Below are 25,110 nucleotides of genomic sequence, written 5' to 3'. Positions count from 1 at the left end.
CCCTGATTTTTTTTCCTTTTCCCCTTCAAGTAACGTCCCTGACTCAGTTGTCAAAGACTGAGATGCAAAAGTGCCCATCTAGCTTTGAACTTGATACCTGCAGTGGAGTTACAAGGTTAAATAAATGGGGTGGTTTCGTTTTTTTTTTTTTTAAGCTGAGCATAACACTTCAAAAAGATCTTTTCTCTCCCCCTTCCCCCCAGTGTATTTTTAGGCTGCATGCACTCCTGCCTATGTCTGTTCCTTAGTCCCAGTTGAAGATTTCAAGGGAGATGAGGGTTCTATTTTGTTTCTCCCTTGTTTTGCAGATAGGGGGAGGAGGTGGTTATTAGAGAGAAGCGCTCTCGCTCGCTCTCTCTGTTTCTCCCTCTCTGGCTGATAGCACTTATCTCTCGCTCTCTCTCCTTCTCCTAGGTGATCCATTTCTAGGCAACGTGCTGGCTGGTGCTGGAGCTGCCAGCTCTCTCTGCATCCCACCAGCAAAGCGAGCTCCAAAAGCAACCTGCAGACCATCATCTGCTTTCCTCTGACTCGCTCCGGGTACTCCTCCTCTCGCTCCTGCCCTGTCCAACCACCACCTTGCGCGACAGAGACAGCACGCTGGGCTCCATTGGCAGATTTATTTTTTTTCCTCCAGTTGTGGGAAGCGATTTTTCTAAGCGAAGGGTGGGGGGAAATCTCTGCATTACTATCTGCATTACCTTGAAGTTCACTTTGTTTTTTGGCCTCCGGGGGGGCTTTTCCTGCAGGAATCTGGCTGCTGGAAGCGGGATCGCCTGCTCTCCCAGTCGCCCGCTCCTCCCACCTCGCTGAAGGCGAGCTATTTGCTGCGGGCTCCTGGGGCTTCTCTGGCCAAGGGGGTTTGTGCGTGTCTGCTCGTGTTTGCGTGTCTGTGCCTGTGTGTATGTGTGTGTGTGTGTGAGCGTGTGCGTGGTGTGGGTTGGAAGTTGCTGTGCAGCAGCGGGACCGAGCGGATCCCTGGACCCGGCGGAAGGATGGGGATTGTCTGACCAGCAGAGGCGTCTGCTGCCCGCGGCGGCGCCCGGGCTGGATGGATTTGCTGCCGGCGCTCCCAGCAATTCTGGTGCTGCCCAGGAGCCCCCTGAAGTGACGCGGGGTTTCGCCGAGGAGAGAAGCGCTCGGAGCCCCGGGCTCACTCCCTGCCCAGCCGCGGCTCTGCGCCAACCACCGGGATTTACACGCTCCTCCGGCGGCATCTCAAACTCTTGGGCTTTCGGCGCTGCGCTGTCCTCCGCGGCGGCACCGCTTGGTGAAGAGATTTGTTGTTACAAAGCCTGGACCTCCGGAGGAGATGGAAGTTTTCTCCCTCATCCTGGTCGTGTCCGTCTGTTGGACTCGAACCTGGAAAGCGGCGATTGCAGATTCAATCATTCATATCGGTAAGGGGGTGCTGCGCCTGCTGGTGCTGCTGGACACTTTTCCAGCTCTCCTTTGCAACCTTCCCTCTCTTGGCAGGCTTTCCCCCCTCCCCCCGCAGCCCCCGCGCTCCTTTATCCCTTGCTCGCTTGCTTTTTTTATTGTTTGCTCCCCTCTTATAATTGCTTTCCACCACGTTCTCAGGCGTCCCCTTTTTCCCCTACCGCGCTGTGTAAAGGTTTCTTGTCGGCGGGGTATGTGCGTGCTTTAGACCTTGAGGTTTTGATGAGGCTGATGATAGGGGCGGGGGGGGGGGGGGGGCAGGGCTCAGGCACTTCCCCGGTCCCTCCCCGCAGACCCTCAGCTCCAGCCTGCCTTCCGCCTGCCCCGGCTAGCCCTCGGCCGGGGGAGACCCCAAGCATCCCCGTATTTCCCACACCACCGTGACAGCCACGCAACCCCCACCCCCGCCGCCCCTTTTCCCTTCCCCTTCCTTCACACCCCCCCATCCCGCCTTCCTCTCCCGCGGCGGAACAGGTGGTTGGGCAACGTGAGCGCTTCCCCTGCCGTGGGCGGGAGGGCGGCCGCGGGGGCGGTGGGCTCTGGCCGCCCGGCACCCCCTTCCCGGGCCACCACCCCGCCGGCTCGGTGAGCGCCTCCCGGGGCCGCGGCACCCGCGAGAAAGGCAGCGGCCTCCCCCTCGGCCGGCGGGGCAGGGGGACGGCCGGCACAGGCGGCGGGGCAGCTCCGGGGATGCCCGAGCACGGCGCTGCCCGCGCTCCCAGCCGGAGACAGGGCGCCCATGCCCCCCTCGCTCCCCGTTATCCTGAGCCATCTCCGGCACGGCAGCGCTCCCTCGGCGGGCTCATCCCTGGGAAGCGCCGAGCCCCGCGACTGGCGAGAGCGGGTCGCCCCCCTGCGCCGGCCGGGGATGTGCGGGGAGGGAGAGGGGGAGAGGAGAGGAGGGCGCTTCCCTCGCTGCCGCTCGCCCATCTGCAGGCACCGCACGCAGGCGGAGCGGGGGCGGGCGGGCGGCCGGCGCCGCGCTGCCCCGGGGAAGGTGCATTTGGGGGCAGGGTCCCGCCGGGGTTTTGGGGAGGTCCCCGGGGCGGTGCCGGCCCCGGCCGTGGGGCAGCTGCCGCTCCCCCAGGGGTCGGCTTTATAAATATGTCTGCCGGTGCTTGTCGTGGGGATCCGTAGCGGGTTTCTGTGAAAAGGGGAAGCGGGAAGAGCGTTTGGAAAGCCCGGCCGTCAGGAGGTTTCCTGCAGGACACCGATATTTGGGCAGAGATGAGCCAGCCCTTCGTGTAGTCCTCCCTGTCCCCGAGGCCACGAGCCACCGCTGCCCTTGGGTACCGCAACTTTATAGGGGTCAGTCCTTATAGCTGTGTGCGACTGGAGCGGCAGATATTGCACTGGGGAGGCGGCGCTCTGTGCCCTCCTTTTAAAGGGAGAAGGACTTTTTTAATTCTTCCCAGTTGTAGACTGTTAAAGCGACACTAGGAGACAGTTATGTCTTACGATTTCTTTCTTAAGAGCTGGTAACAAGCGATCACATCTTAGGATTTGGGGGGAAATTTTGACTGTGTAGCAGATGAGTTTCTTTGCAATCCCCTGTCACCCATCCTCCTGGCTAAAGGAGCACTGCTGGGCAAGCTGTGTGCCTTTGCACTAACGTCAAGGGAGATGATAGCTTTTCTCTCCTCGAGTTAATGAAAATTTGTCTTACTTGGTTTTATATGAGGAATGCAACACGTTTTAATGCGTTTTTTTTAATAATGCTGTTAGTGATTAGATGCATCAACACAGTAAATCCTCATTGAAAGCAGGAAAAAAACCAACAAAACTGAAATAGTTGCTTCCCACACAATTAATTTGTCTTGAGAGACAATTAGTACAGTTGACAAGGGGATTAGCTCTTTTTATTGACTAGTTTATGTTGCCGTGAAAATGGCAAAATATAAAATTGTTACACAGAGCTTTAAATCTGCTAAAATGAACACACTGAAACTAGATGACCTGAAATTAGAACTGTTTTAGCAATAAATGGGTACATAGCTAAGTATTCCAACTTAACTCACAGATGAAATTTTGGCCCCTAGTAACACCACGGTATTTTGTGACCTGGTATTCTAACCTCCTTCTGTTTTCTTGTACTTGTACTAAGTAAACTTATGTATAAAATATTTAGACATAACTAATAAAATGTATGTATTTAACTGAGTTAACAAAAGCAGTAACAGGGTACTCTATGAACAAATTACCAACAGAAGAACTCATAAAACCAAAATTCTCAGTTCAGGGGAAACGAAATACTACCAGAGGTGGTAGTGATGCCTTAGGCAACAGACAGAATAAAAGTATTATCTTGTTCTCCTTCTGCAGTTTTAAGATATTCAAGTGGAAAAATATTTTCCCATGTTTGGGAGGGGCAGATGGTCATAAGAAATAACACCTTACCTGTGCATAGCCTTTTTCTAATAGCACATACTTTTTTTGATATAATGCAGAAACTCTTGCTTGCCTATGTTTTATGTATTTCCTGTAAAGAGATGTTATCTATATCAAAGTATGTTATCAGTCATCTCTTAGACAATGCCAAAAAATATTACAATTTAGTGAGTAGACATTAACGACCTGGTGATGGCAGTGGGAGGGATATGGTGACTGGTATCTATCTATGACAGTGCATTTTCATATTTATGTCTTCTGTTTATAGCTTCTGCTTTTGATCATTAGAGGAGGTCTGTGTGTATGCAAGTGTGCACATTTAAAAAAAAAGCGTTTCCCTGTATCATATTTTAAACATCGGTAGAGCTACTTATAGTCTGTGTGTTTCTGCTGCCCTGCTATTGTAAATAGGAACTGGCAGTTCAGAAGGACTATGTTAAGCACTCTTGTGAAAATGTTGAAATGAATCGACTGCACTGTAATTTTCGTTACCCCTATATAAAAAAGAAAGGGGCAGGGTTACCATGTCAAAACTGTGCCATTCTGTATTATGCTGCTTCTCTCAGCCCGTGCATTGATTGAGTAATTTCATCAGTCCCACATTACTTGATTGCTTAGAAGTTTCCTAATGATCTGTATGCTGTAAGAAGAATCTGAAAGTCGTGAGTGGAATGGCAATGATTCTGTGTTTTATGAGGCTATTCAAAAAGTCGCTCTGATTTATGTAGCTTGAAAGCTCCCAAGTCTTTGAGATTAGCCACGCTGCCTGATATTTTCTTCATACATCAGTCGTCCCACACTCCTCACTCCCTAAACAGGAGTTTAGAACAGTGTTTTAATTAAGCAGGGATCAGGTGGCACTCCTTGTCAACTGCACAATTTGCGTATGCTTTGTATCCTCTACAGCTGATAGTCTCATGCTTTTATATTTCCTACTTTGTGCTCAGTATTTTCCCTTGACATGTACATAGTAATACATGTGCATGTGCATATGGATTTCCTCTTGTGCCTGTAGAAGCATAGATGCAGATGCGTGTGTTAGGTACTGCAAAATCACCTAGGACAGCAGTCACATAGTATTGTACAAAAGTTTTGCTGAAAATATACACTTAAGTATTTTTCAAAGCTAATTCATCTAGTTCAGGCCCCCTGATTACTTCAAATTGTTTTTTGTTTATCAGTAACTTCAGTTTTATGCAGTCAGTTGTGTACTGCCCTTAGCTTTCTTATTTTCAGTGGCAAGTTCAGAAGTATATATAATATAATATATATATGGCTATATGTATTATATATGCTTCTACATATATTTTTTACTCTGATTTTAATATATATTTATATATACTTTTTTTTTCCCTGAGAGAGAAAATTAGTTCTGTTCTTACCTTACTCCTCAGAGCTTTTAGACTTTGTAGGCCAGGACTGCTGCATTCCTTGTGTTGGACAAGTTCCCAGCATTGCTGGGTCCTGAGTTTTTGTTCGTATCTTTAAGCTCTTCTGTACCACAGATAATAATATCAAGGCAGTTCTAATATAGGGTCTATTACTTGTTTCTTCTGTTGATATTAGTAGTGTCTTTAAAACAGAATTTTTTTTATAAGGGAAAGGGAGTCTCCTTGCTTGGTGGTATGCATGTCCACATTTATTTTTGTAAGCTGATGTGCTACAGTGCAGCTTGGCTTGCATTGTGTTGTGCATTGATAATAGGAATTTAATTTACTGTGCTGTTGGTAAAGCCTCATTAGAAGGTTTGTAGCGTATGTCACTAACTGTTTGTTACTGTGCTCTCACATATATAGGTAAAGCACAGGACAAGCAAGCAAAACAGATTTTTTAAAAACAAATAAATCTCTGTGTACCTATAGTGTCCACAGAGGAGCATTCAGGTCCTAGTTTTCCCTGCCCTATAATTTTCCAAGATTTCTTGCTTATTTTAAACACACATACGAATGAAGACCTGGAATACAGTGCACTGTGGCTCAGCAGCCAGTGGGTTCTATTAGTAACTATGTTCTACTTAAATGCTCAGCATGTGTGACACACGCTCTGTTTCCATGTGTGTTATTTCTAAAATGCTTTCCCAGGTGATGAGACTTCTGATAGTGTTTCAGTCCCTGTAATGTGTGTACTTACTGTGTAGCTAAAGAGGGGTAACTTTGCATGCCATCATCCAAAGGCATGTTTGCCATTAGGTGTCACTGCTTTCTAGAGTGTTTCTTAGTCATCATCAGGGCCTGATCCAGAGTCTGTCATGATCCAGGTGAGTTGTTCAGTTGACTTCAGAAGATTTTAAACTGAGCCGGTGGATTGCTGACTGCAGCAGGCGGCTCCTTTTCATGTTCTTAAATAACTCTTAGTGTTATATCAGGTTCTTTGTCCTTGATAAAGACAGAGTAAAAAAAACCAACCATCCATTTTCAAGTGGTGCCCTAACAAATGTCTGACATGACAATCACTGCTGCTGCTGTGTGCTTTTATATCACTACTTATGGATGCACAGAGCCTTTATTCTCACAGTGCCATCTTTGAAAAAACACACTGGAGAAAAATCTTTTAAGACTGTGACTACATAAACCTACCAACTAAGGTTCATTTAACTTAATGAACAAAGGCATTAAGTATGGTTCTCTTCCACTCCCTGGTCCTGTAAAGCAAGTGGTATTGGCAAGAGATGACTTTTGTAAGCCATTAGGTTACTCCCTAGATATAAACTTGAACTTACATCATTTTCTTCCATTTGATATATAGCTATCTATAACCTGCCATGACAGCCTGTTTTTGGTTTAAATTTATTGGAGGCTTTTGCCTTTTGAGGTTTTACTCTTTCTCACTACTCCACTGCTTGGTTTCTTTCTTTTCTTTTATGTTTTTTCCCCCCAACACAGTATGAATGGTTTTAAAAATAGTTTATGTGAAAGAGTAGTTCTATTTAGCTATCGGTTTCTAGTTAATTTTCTTGATTACCTGGGTTTATGTGACAGCATGGTAACAGTTTTAATCTACACTCTCTCCAAACATAGTTTGTTTTATATCTTCAATGTTTAAAAAACTTATTAGACATGGACAATTACCATTTCTGCTTGGACTTAGAAGTAAACAATAAGAAAAGGAAATAGTATTCAAAAATTGTCCATATTTTGAGCAATTATAAGAAATTAACCAAACTTTGAAAAAATGTAAGTATATTACTGTATGTGATAGCTTGGTACGTGCAAAAGGTTGACTTCAGGTGATACACTGGTAATGAGGCAAATCTGGATACCTTTCTGTATCTGCAAATTCAGTTTTACTTTTTTTTTTTCCCAATCAGATTTAAATATCAGAAGGAGTTATCTAAGCTGGTGAAATTGGAATAAAAACTTGATTTCAGATTCAGGCTTGGCATATGTGTCAAAACCTGAATAGCTACACACCTATGCATCCTATAGACCTTACAGTCCAGTTCATGGCTCTGGTCATGCTGACGCCCATCTCTGAGAGCCCCAGAGATAATAATTTGTGTTATCTAGAAATGCCACGAGGCAAGTATGACTGTCACAGCCCATGCTATGTTGTAACGCATAGCATGCAGGTTTGCTGGCAAACCGACATAGTGACTGGGAGCTGGTCATGAAAGCTCGTGTTTCTTTGGGGCATTCTGTACCCTAGATTGACTGTCTAGCAGTTGGCTTCCTGGGTACAGATGCAGTTCCTTTCCTTCAGTGGTGTTACATTATATTCTTGCACCATCTACTGTGTTTGCTAGCAATTATGAGCTGTGCTGTTGCTTGGGGTAGTTACCACAATGAGCTACATTGGCTTTTTTCAGAGTAGTGTTGATCATGCCTTCCTTGCTCATCTAGGCTGGTAGGCTATATTGGAAAAGGTGCAATACTGAACTGCTGGAATATGATGCATGGCATGGAATATGTGCTAAATGCGTGCTAGATAAGTGCGAGGCAATGCTAGTTAACCCATCCTCAACACTGGGTAAAGAAGTCCGGGCAAAGCCTTCTGGACACAGTTCTTAGCTGGCTTGAGCATTTGAAGCAGCACTTGGAGAAGAGGAGGTGCTGTTGTCTCTCACTACAAAGGTAGAATGTAATTGTGTATTCTTGATGTAGTCATTTAAACATTGATACTAAAATGGAAGCACTTAGAGAAAGAGTGATTGAGAAGAAGGTTTCTTTCTTGCTGTATCTTTCTGTCCTTCAATCTCTTCCCATGAGCACTGTCGTGGCAGTTTCCTCTGCTATTCTTCATTACAGGAGTCAGGCTTTGGTTTCTGGTTATTGTTGGCCAAGCAATTGAGAGACCTGATGGAGTAAGGGAAAGATTCTCTTGTGCCTGCAACGACTATAATTAATAATGGTTTATGTGACTTGGAGAGTTGTAACTGATCTGTATAACAGGGAGGACACAGACTGAAATTGAAGGTTAGTAAATGAAATGTGCTGGTGTTTGGATGACAGTTATGAAACTTGGCAGGGGAACGGGCTTTGAAATTGTGCAGTGCTGTAATTTTGTAAGGCTCAGAATTTATGTCCTAGTTTCAGTGATAATATACTTAATTCAGAGAAGGAGGTATTTCGTGTTCTGTATTGTATCGCAGAGTGCACTTCAGCTGGAGAAACTTCTTTCTGCTTTGGTCTGGGACTAACCACAAAAGCTCAGGGAAGGGTTATTCTGTGACCTGTAAGTGCTGCATTAAAAAAAAAGAAAAAAATAGAAAAGGCATAATAAAAAGTGACACTTACTTAATGAGAGAGGATAATACAGTAACTACAGCATTTCTGTGTAGCATTGAAGTTATGATGGAAGAGGTGGTACAGAGACAATTACTCTAGATTTAGTCAACTGTAAACTGATGGATTTGTAAGAGTAGGGTTAGATTTAAAGTAGATTTCCATTGCACACATTAGTTTTGGAATGGTGAGGGAGTAGAATGGAAAAGAAAAGATGTAAGAGAAAAAGTTTTGTGCAAGTTATGCTGGATTCATCTGGCAAGCTAAGTTCAAGAGGAAATTGGAAAAGAAAATGAGTAAAAATGCAAGGAGGGGAGGAAAATAAGATATCAAAGGCAAAAGCCAGTAGTTCTGTCTATTTCTTTGGGAACTCTATAATATTCCTGTAAATGCTATGCTAAATGGAAAAGTTCTGAACCAGAAAGGGGAAAATGTGAGGATACAGAATTTAAATGAAGAATTATATGTGTATTTTAATGTATTAGATAACAGTCTGTGCTGAAATGCTAATTATTCCTAATTGTTATATTTGCTTTACCCATGAATAAAATATCACATATCTAATAAAATATGCAGTGAAAATAACCGTAAAATTCCTCTTGGAGTCTTTCATGCAGATTTAAAGGATTTAATTTCTTATTTTTTCATTGCCTTTTAAAACATTAACTTTCTATAATCAGTTGGATTGCTAAGGCCAATATTCACTGAACCTAACAATAATTGCTTGTTTTGCAGAACAATTTTTTGTTACTCCAACCATATCTTTCTCAGAGGCTTAAATCGCATTGGTGATTTCATTATAATAATTCACTTGTGATAAATCAAAATCAAATAGTGCCACTCCAGTGCTGTGGAAAGTAGCTCCAGATGAGAGCTCTGGAGAGAGCAGAGGATATCACAGAAGCAGACCTGAATGTCAGGCCTGGGTTTGCTGTGCCTAATTTTAACGTACACAGATATAACAATCTTACAAACCCAGTTTTAAAGAGAGAAATGAAAACTTGCACAGGGCAGATTTCCCTGCCTTAGGACTACACTCAAACCCTGTGTTTAGGACCCAGACCTGATGACAGACAGTAACTTGCCTTGCTTTTGAAGCATGCGGGAGCTCATCTGACTGGCTTGCAGTCAAGCTTAGGCTCCTGAGACATCGGGATGTTTTGAAGATGTCGATTGTCTTCCTCAGGTGGCAAGACACTACTGCAGAGTTACCTCGCTGATTGCAATCAGTATTAAAAGTTGCCTGGCTGAAAGCACATTGTGGGGGTATCTCCAGACCAAACAGTATTAAGCAAGGATGTTTCTTTTTGTATATCCTTTGCCTTCCTGCAGTCTTTATAGTGTTCGGCTTAAGCATTTGAGAAACATTTTAAAATCATTTCATGTACTGGAGAGTTGTTAAAGGGAAAGAGACAGTAGAAAAGGTTCAGTTCTTGCTCAATGAAACCACTGTAGAGTACAGGAACTGTGTAGCCAGTGGACAAGTATGTGTGTTCAATGCAAGTGAAAGGAGATAGCTATTATTAGTCATATTAAAATACACGTATTTCTCCCTTTTACTATTTCTGTTCATTTTTTCTCTCTCATATTCCAAGCTCATGGCAAGAAGTTGTAATTGTCACTATGTTCTATAGTCTTAAATATCTGGTTTTTTTGGAACAAAAAAGTTAAAAAAGTCACCATAACACAAATTCGGACAGATAAAACTGTTTTTATTTATGTGGAATTCTGCTTATTTGACCTCTTTTGAGATAAATATACCTTCAAAAGTTGGTTACAGTTCTTGAATGTAATCTTCCTTCAGCTGTCCCTTTTGTGAACATATAGAACCAAAGCAGTATTGCAGTTTATCCACTAATATATTTGCTATAAATATCTTCAAAAATTTACTACTCATGTACTACTTTAATTTGCAGTTCCACGCTACAGGTTAATAACGAGCACTGGGGTATGTATAAATGCATGCATATACAATGTATAAATGCACTTTTTCAGTAATCTTTTTTAAAAATATTTGACTGGATTTTTCTTTAATTTGGGATGGCATTGATTTTCACCCTAAGTACCAACACAGAGATTTGGGAAGTTTTTTTGCTTACAGGCAGGAAGTCATAACGCGAATACACATCGCGAAATGGCACCTCACTGTGCTAGAAGCTGTACAAATATGAAACAAAAAGTTGGCTGTCAGGAGATTTGAGGGTGAAGTGAAAGAGAGGGCTTGGATCTCTCTGCGACTCAAGGCAGTTTATACAGCTGGAGACAAAGTTGCAAGTCTTGTGGTGTCTTTTGAGAGACAGATTCACTCATTCATGTTTGTGAATGATCACTGGGTACAAAGGGTTGAAAGCAGGTAGATACGTCTACAGAGACATCATGTCAGGGCAGACATGGTGAAGCTGATGTCAGAGCTTCCTGGTCTGGGGCTGTGAGGTGAAAGAATTGACAGAAAATGAAGACCAACATGTATGATCATTACCTATGATACTTTATTACCAATAACATTGGTTAAATTGGCAAAATAAAAACAGTCACTGTCTCGTCAACTGCCACCATATTACTCTCTGGCTTTATCTAGTACACATGGTTATGCACATGCATGCTGTCACTCTGTCTCATTTGTTTGGAGAAATATTTCATGGTACAGTTTTGGAAGACTAGATAGGAAGTAAAGAGCCCTTTTTGGGATAGTGGAACAACGTATGTTGCAAAATTCCCTGTTTTTTTAAAAAGAGATTTAAACATAGTGATTCTGAAAGCATCCGCAGCCTCATTAGGTAGTCTTATGGAGTTTCTAGAGTGTTATGGAAATATTACTGAAAAATTATTGAAATAATCTAGAGGAATGATTTTTCAACTCCTTGGAGCAGCTCTCCTGTTACAAAATTTGACTTCGTCCTGGAGATACATGAGAAATGCCCATTTACTTGAAAAAGTTCTCTCATATTTGACAGTGCTACAAAGAGTATAGGGCATATATCAAATGAAATGGCTGAGGGGAGTGGGCAGGAAAAAAGCATGTCCTATATATAATTTATATGCTAGATGGGGAGTGATCAGTTGTGCTTGGTGTCACCATCAGGGAGGGTGATGTCCCAGGGACATCATTGATGCTGTTTCTAGCTGTGAGGAGAGCAGGAGTTTGCAGGTAAAGGACAGCACGAGTCAGCAAAAAACAAGGCATCGGCATGGGATTCATTGCCACAGGGAGGCTCTGGGGGCAGAACTACTCTGGGGAGGATTCTGGTGATGCCTTGTACGTGGGAATTTTGGAAAGGAGGTGGATGGTTGTGCTTAGCAGTAGTGCGAGTTGGCTGGCTGGTGAAGGGGGTTCAGGAAACTTTTGGAACGGGTTAACCTGAGTGATGGGCCAGTTTAGCTTTATAAGACTATGGGATACTTTTAGGGAATAACAGGTAATGTCACACTTATGTGGTTTGCAGACTGGGCTTTAAATATTTGGGACAGTCCTTGTGAAGGAGACGTATATCTATGGGTATGAGAAAAGCTGAGAAATCCAGAGGAGCAAGGCACTGGAATGACACAAATATTAGTGAAAAGATTAATAATATAATGCAAACAATACTTTGAGAACAATATATCTAGAAGATAATATTAAGTTTTAAAGAAACTAAATTATAGATTAGAAAAGGGATTGTTTCTCCCTGTCTAGCCTCTATAGTTTTACTGTAAAGCATTTAATTTGTGTGGTAGATCTTAATATTTTGGGTTTTTTTAGCTGATAATTTTACCTGATTACTTTGCAGAAAAGTGAGATCCATTTTATCTTTGTATTGTTTAATACCGTTGCACACAGATAGAAACAATGAGTACCAAAGCATCAACTTCCACTCCTCTGCTCCCAGGATAGCTCCAAGTGTACTGTACCTTCCTGTGGCTTAGCATTGTCCCTCTGAATAATCTTCCTTTGCTTCCTATGTGCAGCAGTTTATTTTATAGGCTGGTCTGTACTATTCCTCCTTGTAAACGCAGCTTCTATGGTTGGCGAGTAGGAGGAAGGGATGCACATGGCCACAGCTTCTGCTCCATTGACTGTTGACCTAATTTAGGAGGGAAGGAAAGGGTAAATAATGCAGTGTCCTTCTGGATTCAAAGCCTGCTGTGTCTTTCATGAAATGAGGGGGAGAGCACTAGCTTTCTCCTCATCTCAGATAGCTGCATAGCTTGCTTTAGGAGATAAACCTTTCTTCAGTGCAGCTCCAGAGTGGTGAGTGGATCTGCTTTCACAGTTATCTTGTGCATATGTCCTCGTTTGGCCTGTTTAGCTTAGAATCTGGTTTTCTGTCAACATCAACCTCGTCCAACCCCCATCCAAAGCAGCAAAGCTTGTGTTTCTTACCTGCTGTTCCCTAAAATTATCCTGTACTCTTACAAAGCTAGACTGTCCCATCACTCAGGTTGGCCCCCTCTAAGTGTTTCCTGTACCCCTTCACCACTCAACCAACTCTCGCCACTGCTAAGCACAGCTGTCAACCCCCTTTCCAAAACTCCCAAGTAGAAGGCTGCACCAAAAGCTGGCCTGTGTTTCCTATAAATGAGACACATTAAGAATTGGAGTTAATAGTTTTTAAAATATTTTTCTGTTTGAGATCAATGATCTCAAATAACAGACCTGAATGATGTATGGAGAAGGAGGTAAATACTTCCTTGGGGAAGGTAGATAATGACAGCATTTGAAATTTGCCATTGTTGAAAATCTTCTTCAGCAGGATTTAGTTGTTAAGAAAAAGTAAAAATGTCTGTTCATTAAAGAAAGGACTGTGGGTTTGGATTATTTTAGCATTTTTTTAAAAGGGATACATTTTCCCCCCCATTTTTTGTAAGACTGCCAAATGTCCCTGAGGCTAGAATTAACTGACTCTTTGTGTTGTGTTGAGTAAGGAGTACGTGTTTTCAGAAAATACTAGGTTTATAGACTTCCATCCAGAACATGAAAGAGAGAGAAGAGAGGCTAACTTTCTATAAACAAGGTCCTTGTGTCATTTTGTAGCACTAACTTGGAGTAACAAATAGAATATTGAAATTGTCAGTGCTTTGGAAGCTGTTAAATCATCCCCAATACTACATCCCTTCATTCTGCCTAATCCTCTCCTCAGAACAAGCATGTGCCGTTTTCTTTTCCTCTCACCTCCAGGCATCTGCAATGAGTAAGCAAATGTCTGCTACTTAGAAATAACCAGCATTTAGGTTTTCTGAAACAGGTTCAGGAGCAAGTGCCATGGAGATGTATTTTGTTGTTAGCATTGCTTTAGTAATACAACGGAGATTACTGCTTGCAGTTCATTTCACAAATTCCCCCTGACCATTTTGAATTTGGAGGTATTTTATCATTTTTTAATATTGCTGTTTGAAAGGCCACTTCTGAGAATGGTTTGAATCCAGTGGCTGACAGCAGTCATAGATGTAAGCTTTGAAATGGCTCTTTTATGGAGGGGTTTGAGAAGCAGGTCTTGGAGCCATTGCATTAAAATTCCAAGTGTTAACTTAAATGTAATAATGCTCTGACAAAGTGCTACTACCATCTGGTAGTGAGAATTAGTACTATTTAAAAAATCTCCACAATTCCTAGAAAGAGCAGAGGAGTCACGGTGTGAAAAAAAATCCAACTAAATTAGTATTTTAGTTCAGGGAGTCACAAACTCCTTGTGAGGCCCACTGACTACTAGAGATTTTGTGTCACATTCTCAGCTCACATAAAGGAGTAAATATTTGTGGTATATGACTAGAGTGATGCCTGTTTCTAACAATTTTCAGCTTGGTCCCCAGCTGTGCAGCAGAATCCTTTTTCTTTACAACCACTTCTCATTCACATCACAGCTACAATTCAGTGGTAACTACAAATACAATTTGTACAATAAAATAGCAAGGGAGTGTGCTTACCATGGATATTTAAAAAGCTTCATTCCTTATGATTTGACTTCTGTGGACTAAGAGGCACTTCTTTGCTTAGTGTTGCTATGGGGTTTTGAACACCACCTCAACACTCAGGCCTTTCTCCATGTGAAAGTTGGTCTGCACTTAAGAGTTATGATCTGCAGCTGGAAATGTTCTTGGTAGCAGAACATCTCCATCCCTAGACTTCTCTCAGCTGAATATGCAGAAGTAATTCAGGTTCTAGTAAGAAGAGGGTCAGACCAGTTTTGAAACTATTCCAACTATGCGTAACTTTCTAGTGTCTGTTAGGAGATGCTCTCTGTGACAGTAATAAGGCTACTTTACTCATATTAACAAATAGCTAAATCTTGCACAATATTTAAAGAAGGAAGTAAGAAGAGAAATATAGTAATGATGGACTACATGTAGCTGTTGGATTGTCTAGTTTAGGAAAGGTTTTGGAAATCCATATTAAAAGATGCATTTTCTAAAAATTCCAGTTGAGAAGAAAAGGAAAAAAGTGACCAAAGAGAAGTTTTTTTTGTGTCTTTCTCTTCCCTCTCCTAAAAAAGATTCACTGAGTTTTATTTATTCACAGTCTTGCATGGACTGTAACTAATGCTCTTAACTTGCTCTGCACAGAAATAGATCATATCTCATACGATTTTAGCTGAAGTAATTTTCATCAGTATTTCTTGCTGAGATACAGGTACTGTGTGTGTGTACATATGCCTATTGGTACAACAGCTATGTGGTCCATGCAGCTGAGACATACTAAGACAAATTTTCCTGAATTATAAACCAGTTCTACCTTGTATTGTTATTTTGTATTATTTTTTCCCTGTTGGAAGTACAACTGGAACTAACTGTGCGTTTGAGGAGTCAGGTCTTTCACTTGTTACTTTAGGTGTAAAGATCTTCACCTCTTCCAAACTGCCCCTCAGAAGCCCATACTGCTTTCCTTGTTTTTCATGTAGACAGGCTGGTTACCCATAAAGTTACTTCCTTGAGACTAGTCACTGTAAATCCAGTAATGTAAATGAAAGATTTCTTGGCTGTCTGTTGCTCAATCCAAGCAACTGCGTTGTCTTGTACTATCACTGAGAGGTATTTTGGTTTATCTGATGTGAGAGAGGGTGTACAGAGAGCCACCTTCTATTGTGTTAGCAAACATCTATGGGAGGCACAGGGAACAGAGACTGTTTGTACTGTGAGAATAAGGTCTTGAGAGTATTCCTGTCATGCTCTTGCTTTTTGCTTAGACAGGCTTTTGTTTCCTTTCATATCTGGTGTATACAGAGAAATAAGAACAGATGGATTTTCCACATGTTTATAGTGAATAATAGGCTGATGAAATAGAATTTGCCAGTCCACAGTTGTCAGTCAAGAAACCTGCCCCTTTGAGGGACCTCCATTTTTCATGGCTGGGTGCTGAGTAATCTCTACCAGGTCTATAGCATGGGACCCTGTGTGAGAATGAAGCCAGATGTATTCCCACATAATTTTCACTGCTTCTCTCCTCATATGTAAATGTTTATCTTGACTTTTAAAAACTGTTTCAATACTGACAGATTCAAAGCATACACGAGCAGCAACTGAACTTCATTAAGAGGCAGCTTGTAATAGGTCTGCCAATCTCCATCTCATGAATCCCTTATTTTTGAAAGGACTCACAACAATTTCTAGCAGATACCTTTTTATTGATCCCTCTTATTCCCAGCATCTTGACAAAGAATGATATGGATTTCACCAGGAGCAAGGGAAGGAAGTGCTTTTACTAGTACCACCAAAGAGAAAGGGGCAAGGGAGGAAGTGGTTTGGTGCCAACTCATCATGTGTTCTTGCCTCCATGATTGAGTATTAAAATGGTAAAATGGTATGCAAGGCACATATTCGTTTTCTACTTCTTCCTTTAGAATCATTGGGTCTAAACATTTCCTTAAAACTGTGCAGAAAGGTGCTTTGTGAGATTTAAAAAGAAGAATTTAGAAGTGTTCAGAAATACAGTCCTTACAGTGAACCCTCATCAGTACCTACCTCTGTTTCTAAATAAGCAAGTGTCTTTTAAAAAGCATGTATGCCAAAAGGTAGAACAGCCTGGCTGAAAGTGTTGGGAGCCTAAATGACACAAAACTGAGAATGAGTTTGCTCAGGAATATCCTGATACAGTTTTCCGAGGAGCCACTCATGGTAGCTAAACCAACTCTTAACTGGGTGGATGTAAAGTAACTCTTCTTTCATTACCTTGTAACCAAATAAACTTGGACATGCTCCTGGTCACCCTGACTATCCTGTTTTGTGTACGTAGCTGTCTACCTAGCTCATTCTCAGTAAGTTCATCTTGTCCAGTCCCGTGTTTGCCCTTATTTTCGTGACACAGAAACCACTTCCAGGTGACAATGAAGTCTTTACCTGCACGCCAGCAATTTCTTGTGCTCCTGAAATGCCAAGGGTTGAAGCAAAGCAACTGGAGAGTTTTCTGCCACTTAGCAGGTACTTACAGCAAGCAGTTGTCTGTCACCACGTCTTGCCCAGTCCCTCCAGACTGAATTTGATATATGCAATAGCATTTATCATCACAATACCTGTGTTGCAAACGGTACCCTTGTTTATGGAGATCCAGACCTTTAAGATAATGTGTTTGTGGGCTGGCATGCAAGTGTATTTATGTTGAGATTGGCATAATGGAAGGAAGGAAATGGAGAATTTTCTGAGGGAACAGCTTTAAGGCAAGAGCTGTCACTGAAATTCATAGTAAATGGCAAGAGAAGTGTACGTTGGTGCTATTCATTCAGTAGGATTGATTAGTATCCATGTTGTACTTGGGATCATGGACCAGTTTGACATGTTGTCTGTGTACATAGTAAAAAGCAGTCTGTGGTGAAGTTTCTGTAATGTTGCCGTCTTGTTTCTCATAAGCTTCATTTACTTGTTCTCATGCCCCAGGACAACGCACTTGTCTTCATGTTACCAGCAAGGCAAAGGAAAGTTTCAATAACAGTTTTAGCCTGAAACTATTTGGGAAATATTTCTGCTTCTATTGCTTCTTATTTTCCCCCATCTGTGCTGACAGATTATATTTATTAGCACAACACAATTTTTGGAGCCAAAATACATATTAAAACCTTGTTAAATTGCTTATTCATCAGTCTGCTCCTTGTAAAATAGGATTTTTAGGTTCTTGCTTGTTCCATAGTATACTACAATGCCTTTAAATGGCATTGGTTTGGGTCCTAGGGCTAACTTGGCTGGGCACAGTACCAAACTCACTTTTCCGTAGTCTTCTGTTCAACGTGCAGTCTGTATTCAGCTGCTTTTATATGCAATAAAAAATAAAGAACAGATAGAGAAGTTCAATTTTTTTTCTAACCGATAAGCATAAATTGTGCAACCAAGAAGTTTATGCAGTGACACAACAAAGGATTTTTGATACATCTGTTTTTATGTCATGCAAAACAATATCTTTGCAGACCGCTGATGCTACTGACTGAATATAGCCTTGAAATATTCTCAGACTTTAAGTTTTTCCTATTGTGTAAAGATCTGAAAGAACATATCATCGTCTCATTTTACCTGCTGAGCAAGCTAAACCATAGCGTGCATTCGAACGTGTTTCTGGGTTTGAATGGAGCTTTATTCTTGTATTAATTGTTTTCTAGGTAATAGCTCCTACTGGAATGGTCATCAGGATAAAGACCGCTGAACATTTTACTTTTTCTCATCTAACTGGAACATGGTGAAGGGCTAAGATTTTCAAAGTAGTCACTGACTGCCACTTTTTCAAGAAGGGCATGTTATTTATAGCTGATATTATTTTCATCATCCCCAAGGGCTATGGTAGTGTGGCCACTAAGGCAGTCTGATAGGCTTGAGTGTGTGTGGATAGTACCTTTTAGGAGATATGGTGGGGAAAAAAAAAGAAAATATTTTCTATATCACGTGTCAGAAAAAGCTGCCAAAGCCATTTAAAAGGAAACAAAATGGACTATAACTCTCTTCTGCCAGATGATTATTTTAAATTTCCTGGCCTTTGTTGTAGAACATTTGGAGAAATAACATGTCTGCCATTGGGCCTGAAGTCTGTTCTCTGCCTTTTCAGGCTCTGTCTTGCATGACTTCTGAAATCAATATGAATCATTCCATTGGCTTTATTGGACTTTGGATCGCGTCTTCTATGTATATGTAATTCTTTCTTGTCCTTTTATTCTCTCCTTTTCCTTCCATCAACTACTTCCTTGCCTTTTGTTGTTTAAAGGCATTAGTAGCTGCCAGTACTCATAGGCAACCTTTAAGTAATACATGTGGAGTATTCATGTGTGCGTCAATCGAAGGAGACGGATTATGGAAATCTTCATGTTTCAGATTTAAACATAGGTGGGATCACCACTGTCACATTATTTCTATTATTATAATCTTTTGTACTGCTTTAAGTATTTTTGTCTCAAGAGGCAAACCCCTTATTTAGAAGCTAATTAATTTTCAGTGGGCTTAATGCCTTTCTGAAACACTGATTGCTGTCAACTACTAAAGACGGAACAAGATGGACCATTGGTCCACACTCTTGTCTATCCAGGGCAACTCCTATATGTCTCCTATTCTGTTAGTTCTTATTTTCACTAACAGGAAAGGAGACAAAAATCAGTTTTATAGTTAAGGAATAAGATTAGAATTTGTGAAAGGTGGATTCAAGTTTGGACTCTTTTTTGAACTCAAGGAAGACACAATGATTGAAGCGTGTGAACTGTCAAAATGAAATCATCCGGGCTTCTTATGAGCTAGTGTTGCACCCTGTTCAGCTGATGTCTTGACCTGTTGAACCTCTCTTTTCCGTGTGGATAGTTGTATCTCCTTACTGAACACATTTACTCTTGCCTGCTGTGTTTGTGCTCCTCGGGTAGAGCTCTGTCTAGTGCTGCATTGTATCTGCATGGCCAATGAAAGTTATACCATTTCAGCTAAGAGCTTTGAAGTTTACTGTACAACTGTTAATTTTAAAAATGTATTTTTTGCATCAATGACTAGAACAAGCTATTCTATTTCAGGAATGCAAAATTTGGATGCAAGCAATGAGCTTATTCTATGATGTGCTTCCAAGATGATTGTGAGTGATGGAGTTGGACTGTTCACTTAGTTTTACTGGAGGGTGAAAAGTGCTGATGTGGATTGCTACTGTTATGGGCAGAAATTGGGACTTTGGATACAGGTCTCAAATATATATGAGTATTTATGAAAGCAGTCAAGCTCTGGCTTGTATAAAGGTAGTTATGACAGTGTTTCAAATGGCACTGTAAGTGCATCTCTACTCAAATGGGAAACGACCCATTTCTTTTTTTACATATTCTTATCTGCTGTTGCAGATAAACATGTTATCTGAAGAAATTGCTCTATTTTGCATTTGCTGCAATACTTTCAAATAGAATCTGGAATATCCATTTTGAAAACTTAAACCTGAAAATTGTAAATGATTTACTGAATTACCAGAGAATCATTTATTTGTTTTTTGTTGTTTGGGTTTTTTTTAAATTATTATTTTTTCTCTAACATACAATACTTTGCCATTGTAAATCCACCAAATAGTGGGCTAACTAAAACATTGTTATATATTCTACAAGGCAAAGCAAGTGTTAGGGCAGAGAGGTGCACATCTGTTTTTGAAATACTGTGTATACTTTAGGTGGGCTTTACAAGCTTCTTTCATTTCACACCTTTCTTCTTACCAAGGTGCTGTCATGAAACACTGAGGTATTTTTGGGAACAACTTTCCCATTGGAAATATTATATAGAAAATACTATAATAGTTAACAGAATACCTTTCTACAAACATTGTGTGTTTTGAAAGGAGGACATCACTGAATTGATGTACAGTCTGCAAAATGTGTACAACATCCAGAACAATCCTACTGATCAACTGATTTCCATCAACTGATAAAAATCATTAGTAAAGTCATTGCTTATGTTAATTTTTCAGATTTTTTTTTTGAGGAAAAAAACACGGAGCTCAAAGTTGACATAGGTATCAAAAAAAAGGTGAGCCGTGTTTTGTGAACAGAGAAGAAAATATTGTGTCTTGTTCCACTGAATATTTTGCATCCAAGAAAAGTGTTTTCTCTGCATATCCATACTTGTGTGCCATCACTTGGTCAGCTTCACCCTTTCCGTGATTCAGATAGCATCCACTACTATGTTCTGAAGGGTGTCCTTCTGCCCTCCTTTTTTTGTGTGGATTTTCTGTAATGTGGGTTTCATCCTCCTCATTTGGCTATCCTAATATGCATGTGTCAGTATCTCCAGTTGTGTCTCTTAAGGGCAGCAAACTCCCCTTAACTTTCTTTCCCTTATCGATCTGTATTTGCCTCATACAGGTAGCTGAGGGGTACAAGTATAAAGCATGTCGTATATGTATTCCCTTTTTGTACACAGAAGTCAACAGATTTGCAGCATTGTATACTTCAGATATTTGAAGGGAATAAATTTGAATAAGCCCTGAGAAGTTCACAGAATTCACACCTCTTTTTAAAGTCATTCAGAGCCTTCATCTGGAAGTCTTTTTGAAATAATGAATATTTTAATGATATTTCACGTCAGGCCAGCTGTGTAAAAGGAGGAATTTTTTAACATTACCCAACAATTGTAAGTCTTAGATGTTAAGTATGAATTCACATTTTAGGAAGATTTGCATTGTTTATTATGCTAGCTGGATTAGTCAAATCCTGTTTAAAATATTATTAGGGAGAAATGTTAACACACACTGTAGAACTTCAGCTTTAGGAATATTTTCTCAGCAAAAATGTTAGATTAGCAATGCTCTTGAGATGTAAGAATAATGCCGTGGCTAAAGCACTTGACTTGCGCTTGGGAGGCTCTGGTGGTTTTTTTGACATTGCCACTAATTTTGGTGTGACATTGTGCATTTCATTCATTTTATTGTGTGAACAACAGTGAGTGTTGCTGGCTCCATCACTCTCTTCAGAATATTATTTTGCAATTACTAGGCTTTATAAGGGAACATTGAAAGGTTAGAGCATCCTGAACAGATAAGCAGTATCCGGAGCTTAAAAACAAACAAAGAAAAACCCATGCCCTGAGCTTTACCATGTCACTTTGAGGCACACTCAGAATGTTCTCTTTCCTCTGAATGATAAAATCTGTAATATATAACTAAGGTGGTATTGCCAGATCTTGACAAGGTGATGAAAGCATATATATAAAATGTTTTAGTGCGGCAGTGGGAATTCTTTCTAGACTATTCATACACGTATTTACTTACAGTCACATGCAACTACTTACTTTTACTGTTTTGTTCTTCCAACAGTATTCAGAGAGACAATTTACTTGCACCGTTAATGAAAATGGACTATTGCTTTTATTTCAACAACTGAAAATAATTATTTGAAGAATTTCATGGTTACAGAACCATCTCTTACCCACATACTAATGTAAAAATTGAAGCCAATTATATCTAAAGAAAAAAAAATCCCACAGCTTACTCTTTTCTTTTTATTCAAGACAAAGAAATTACATTGGTGGACATTGGTTATTTTTACAGCTGAATGAAAACTTCCTTGTAAGACTTTATTTTATTTTTTTTATACCGTGGTGTTTAATAATGATGCCTCAACCCAGACTGACAGCTGAGTACTTTGGCTATATGGATATCTGCTATCTTAATTGGTAATGTTAAGGCTGTTGTTATTGTAGAAGACAAACAATTCCTTCTGGTTACTAATGTTTATTTTTGCTATATACGAATTATTTTTCCTTCTGTTTCAGTATGCATATATAACTCCTCTTCTGTGGGTAATTCTGTATTTGTTTGTATAATCCTACAGTGTTTTATGAATAGATTAAGGAATTAATTTGCCTTCTTATTTTCCTCTTCCTTATTCATCATTTGTAACTACGTAGAACAATAATTAAGACAAGAGTGCATTGATTGTTCTTTAAATCCATAGCTGCCTATCAAAAGGGACAGTCAGATATAAACTCTGTTTATCAATTAAACATAGTGCTCATTTATAGGGGGGGAGGGTGCGTACGTAATATTAGCAGGTAGATGTTAATGTTAGCAGGTTACTTGGCCTCCTGTAAGTAAATATTGTTGTTTTTCTGTAGCCTACTGACTTAAGTAATGTTTTGCTGATATTCTCAAGCTACACCTAATCAGTATCCAGTTCTGTAGGAAGCAAGTAATTTGGTTTCTGAAACACACCAGTTCTCAAAATTTCCCTCAAACCACTGTGTCAACTTTGCCCATTGACTTTGTTATGAATGAGAAAAAAGATGTGGGTTTCTTTGCTCTGTAAAGAGGTAAGAAAAAACATATTCCCTGAACTCTGAAGAGAAAGCTAATGAGTGTCCTAACCTATATATTTTAGCATTTTGAGCCACTCTGGAGTTATACTGTGAGTTGTTAGATTAGCTGGTCAGAGCTGTGCTGGAGGAAGATAAATTTTAACCATTAGCACATTAGCAATGTGAAAAAGAGAAAGAAACACACTTCTGTTAACAGGGCTGATGGACTAGTCAAAGTAGCTGGAAACTCATTAGGTGATGTATTTCCATCAACATGTACATCTGTAGCAATTGAAAAACACTTAAAGAGTTGGAGAATTCAGATTATGATTCAGACACTTGCCTTCAGTAGGACATTTCTTTTTGTGCTAGCTCTTGTGCTTAGAAACATCTCTTAAAACACTGCAGAGAACTGTTCTGTGGTTTTCCTAATCCCCATACTACTGTGCAGCTGATGCCTGTAAAAGGCAAAAGAATTTAAGCATATGAAAAGCAAAAAGACAAATACAATTTGCAGAATTGTTTGCTTGATTTGTGTGTTTTACCATACATGAGGTTGGTGTGGAGAATGAGTGACGAATACAAGTAATATATTTATTCATTCACTATTGTCAAAATATGAATATAATTGCATTCTAGTACTTGTTTGCAGCAGTGTTTGCTGCTTGTGATAGCTTCTGGTCTACTTGCAGTCAAATGTGAGCAAAATAGGCTTTCACAGCATCTAAATCAGACTCCATGGCCCCTTGATTTCCAACTGCTGGTTTGAAAAACTTCAAGTCATTTGGGCTTTTTGTTTTCTAGTAGGAAAACTATTTTTACTGTCTGGCAAGTGATGACCTTCAAAGGATTTTTCTGAAGCATAAACAAAGAAAAGCCATAAGGGTTCTGGTTATTCTCTCCCTCCTGTATACAGCCCTCTGTATTATATCACATTCTTTTTAATCACAGGTGCCAGAGCACTGATGCCTTTTCACTCCATTGTGGTGTTTTCCAAGGAGAATTGTTGCTCTTGGAGTAAATTGTAGCTACAGACTGAAGAAGCAGGTTATCTCGATGTGTTCTTAAGCTGAAGAAAGCATCCAGTTTCTTCAGAATCATTTCTTGGCTCAGTTAGTTTCTTTGAGGGCCACAGCTTTGAGGTAACTTGCTAGAAAATCAGTGGAATTTGGAACTTTTTGAAAATCAAATGAAACTCCTCATGCATATTTCATGAATGCTTCTGTAACGAAATGGCTTCAGTGTACACAGCATGTGCCAAATCACAAACTCTCCTTCTCTTTTTATGTGTACATACAAACTCACTGAATCATTACCAGGTTAGTCACTAAATGTGACTAATCACCTAGTCACCAAATGTGACTAGTCACCTGGCTCAGCTGCTCATCAGAGTTCAGTATCCCCTTAGCCACCAAGTGTCGGAGGAATCGATGTTCCTTGTCATTTTGTTTCCAGCTGCAACTGTTAACTGTTGACCTTTATGCAAGAAGTTGTGGTGGTACTACTGGCATGTAGGGAGAAATACGCATTAATTCAGCTTGGATGACCAGCTAACCCAGTCCTTCAGTTCAGCAGAGACAGAAGTGAATACAGTTCTGATAAAATTAGAAGTCACTTGAAATATAAATGATAATACTAACCTTCTCGTTAAAAAATAACAATAACTTTAGTAATCTAATATATTTACTAGCCCCACAAATTCAGGAGAACCACAGAGAAAAGGACTTAACTTGAATTATTTGGTGGCGATGAACATTCTTGGTCAGATTAGTCCTTTCCACTGGTGTCTTATTGACTAAGCTGATGTTGATCTGATGGCTTAGGACCTAAATGAGGAGGCTGGGGCTGATTCTTTGTATTCATTTCTGGTCTTGGAAAAGATTAATCAAGCTGTGTCTTTCACAGTCCTTATGGAAAAGAATCTGTAACTAAAAATTTTTCCTGCGGTTCCAGCATCATAGAACTGTGAGAAATTTTCATTTATTATTCACAGAAAAATTATTTGTGTTAATTACAAGAAATGAATGTATATTTTCAGTTATCAGAAGTTTAAGGGTTTTTGTTTCTGTTGTGTTGTAATTTTAACTGCAAGTATGTATTTTACATATATCAGTCTTTGAATAAAAGTAATATACCTCCATCCTGGGGGGAAAAAAAAAGTCTTTATTCCACCTCTTCAAACTTCTCCCAAGAGTATTCTTGCATTATTACTGATGTTCTTTAGAAAGTTCTCATACCACTAACACAGACAAACAAAGTGACTACACATAGGAAATATACAGATAATTTTGTATTTGTTTTTAGACACTAGGTTTTATCAGAGGGTCTCCAAAAGGCTATGTGTTGTCTCTTCTTAAAACAGTCCTTTTCTAGT

General features: G+C 40.3%; 1 protein-coding gene across 1 annotated transcript in view; it reads left to right on the top strand.

Moving 5' to 3' along the window:
* Positions 1-1,244: 1,244 nt before the first annotated feature.
* GRID2 (glutamate ionotropic receptor delta type subunit 2) overlaps positions 1,245-25,110 on the top strand; it is a 692,444-nt gene continuing 668,578 nt past the window's right edge. The window contains exon 1 of the mRNA XM_051789746.1: positions 1,245-1,400. Coding sequence (XP_051645706.1) covers positions 1,313-1,400 — 88 coding nt within the window. The 5' untranslated portion in view covers positions 1,245-1,312. The remainder of the gene's footprint in view (positions 1,401-25,110) is intronic.

This window comes from Manacus candei, unplaced genomic scaffold, assembly GCF_025592945.1.
Source record: "Manacus candei isolate 608988 ecotype Guabito, Panama unplaced genomic scaffold, ASM2559294v1 h1tg000028l, whole genome shotgun sequence".
NCBI lineage: Eukaryota > Metazoa > Chordata > Aves > Passeriformes > Pipridae > Manacus > Manacus candei.
The sequence above is the reverse complement of the archived record's forward strand: the minus strand, read 5'-3'. Positions and strand labels throughout refer to the sequence as shown.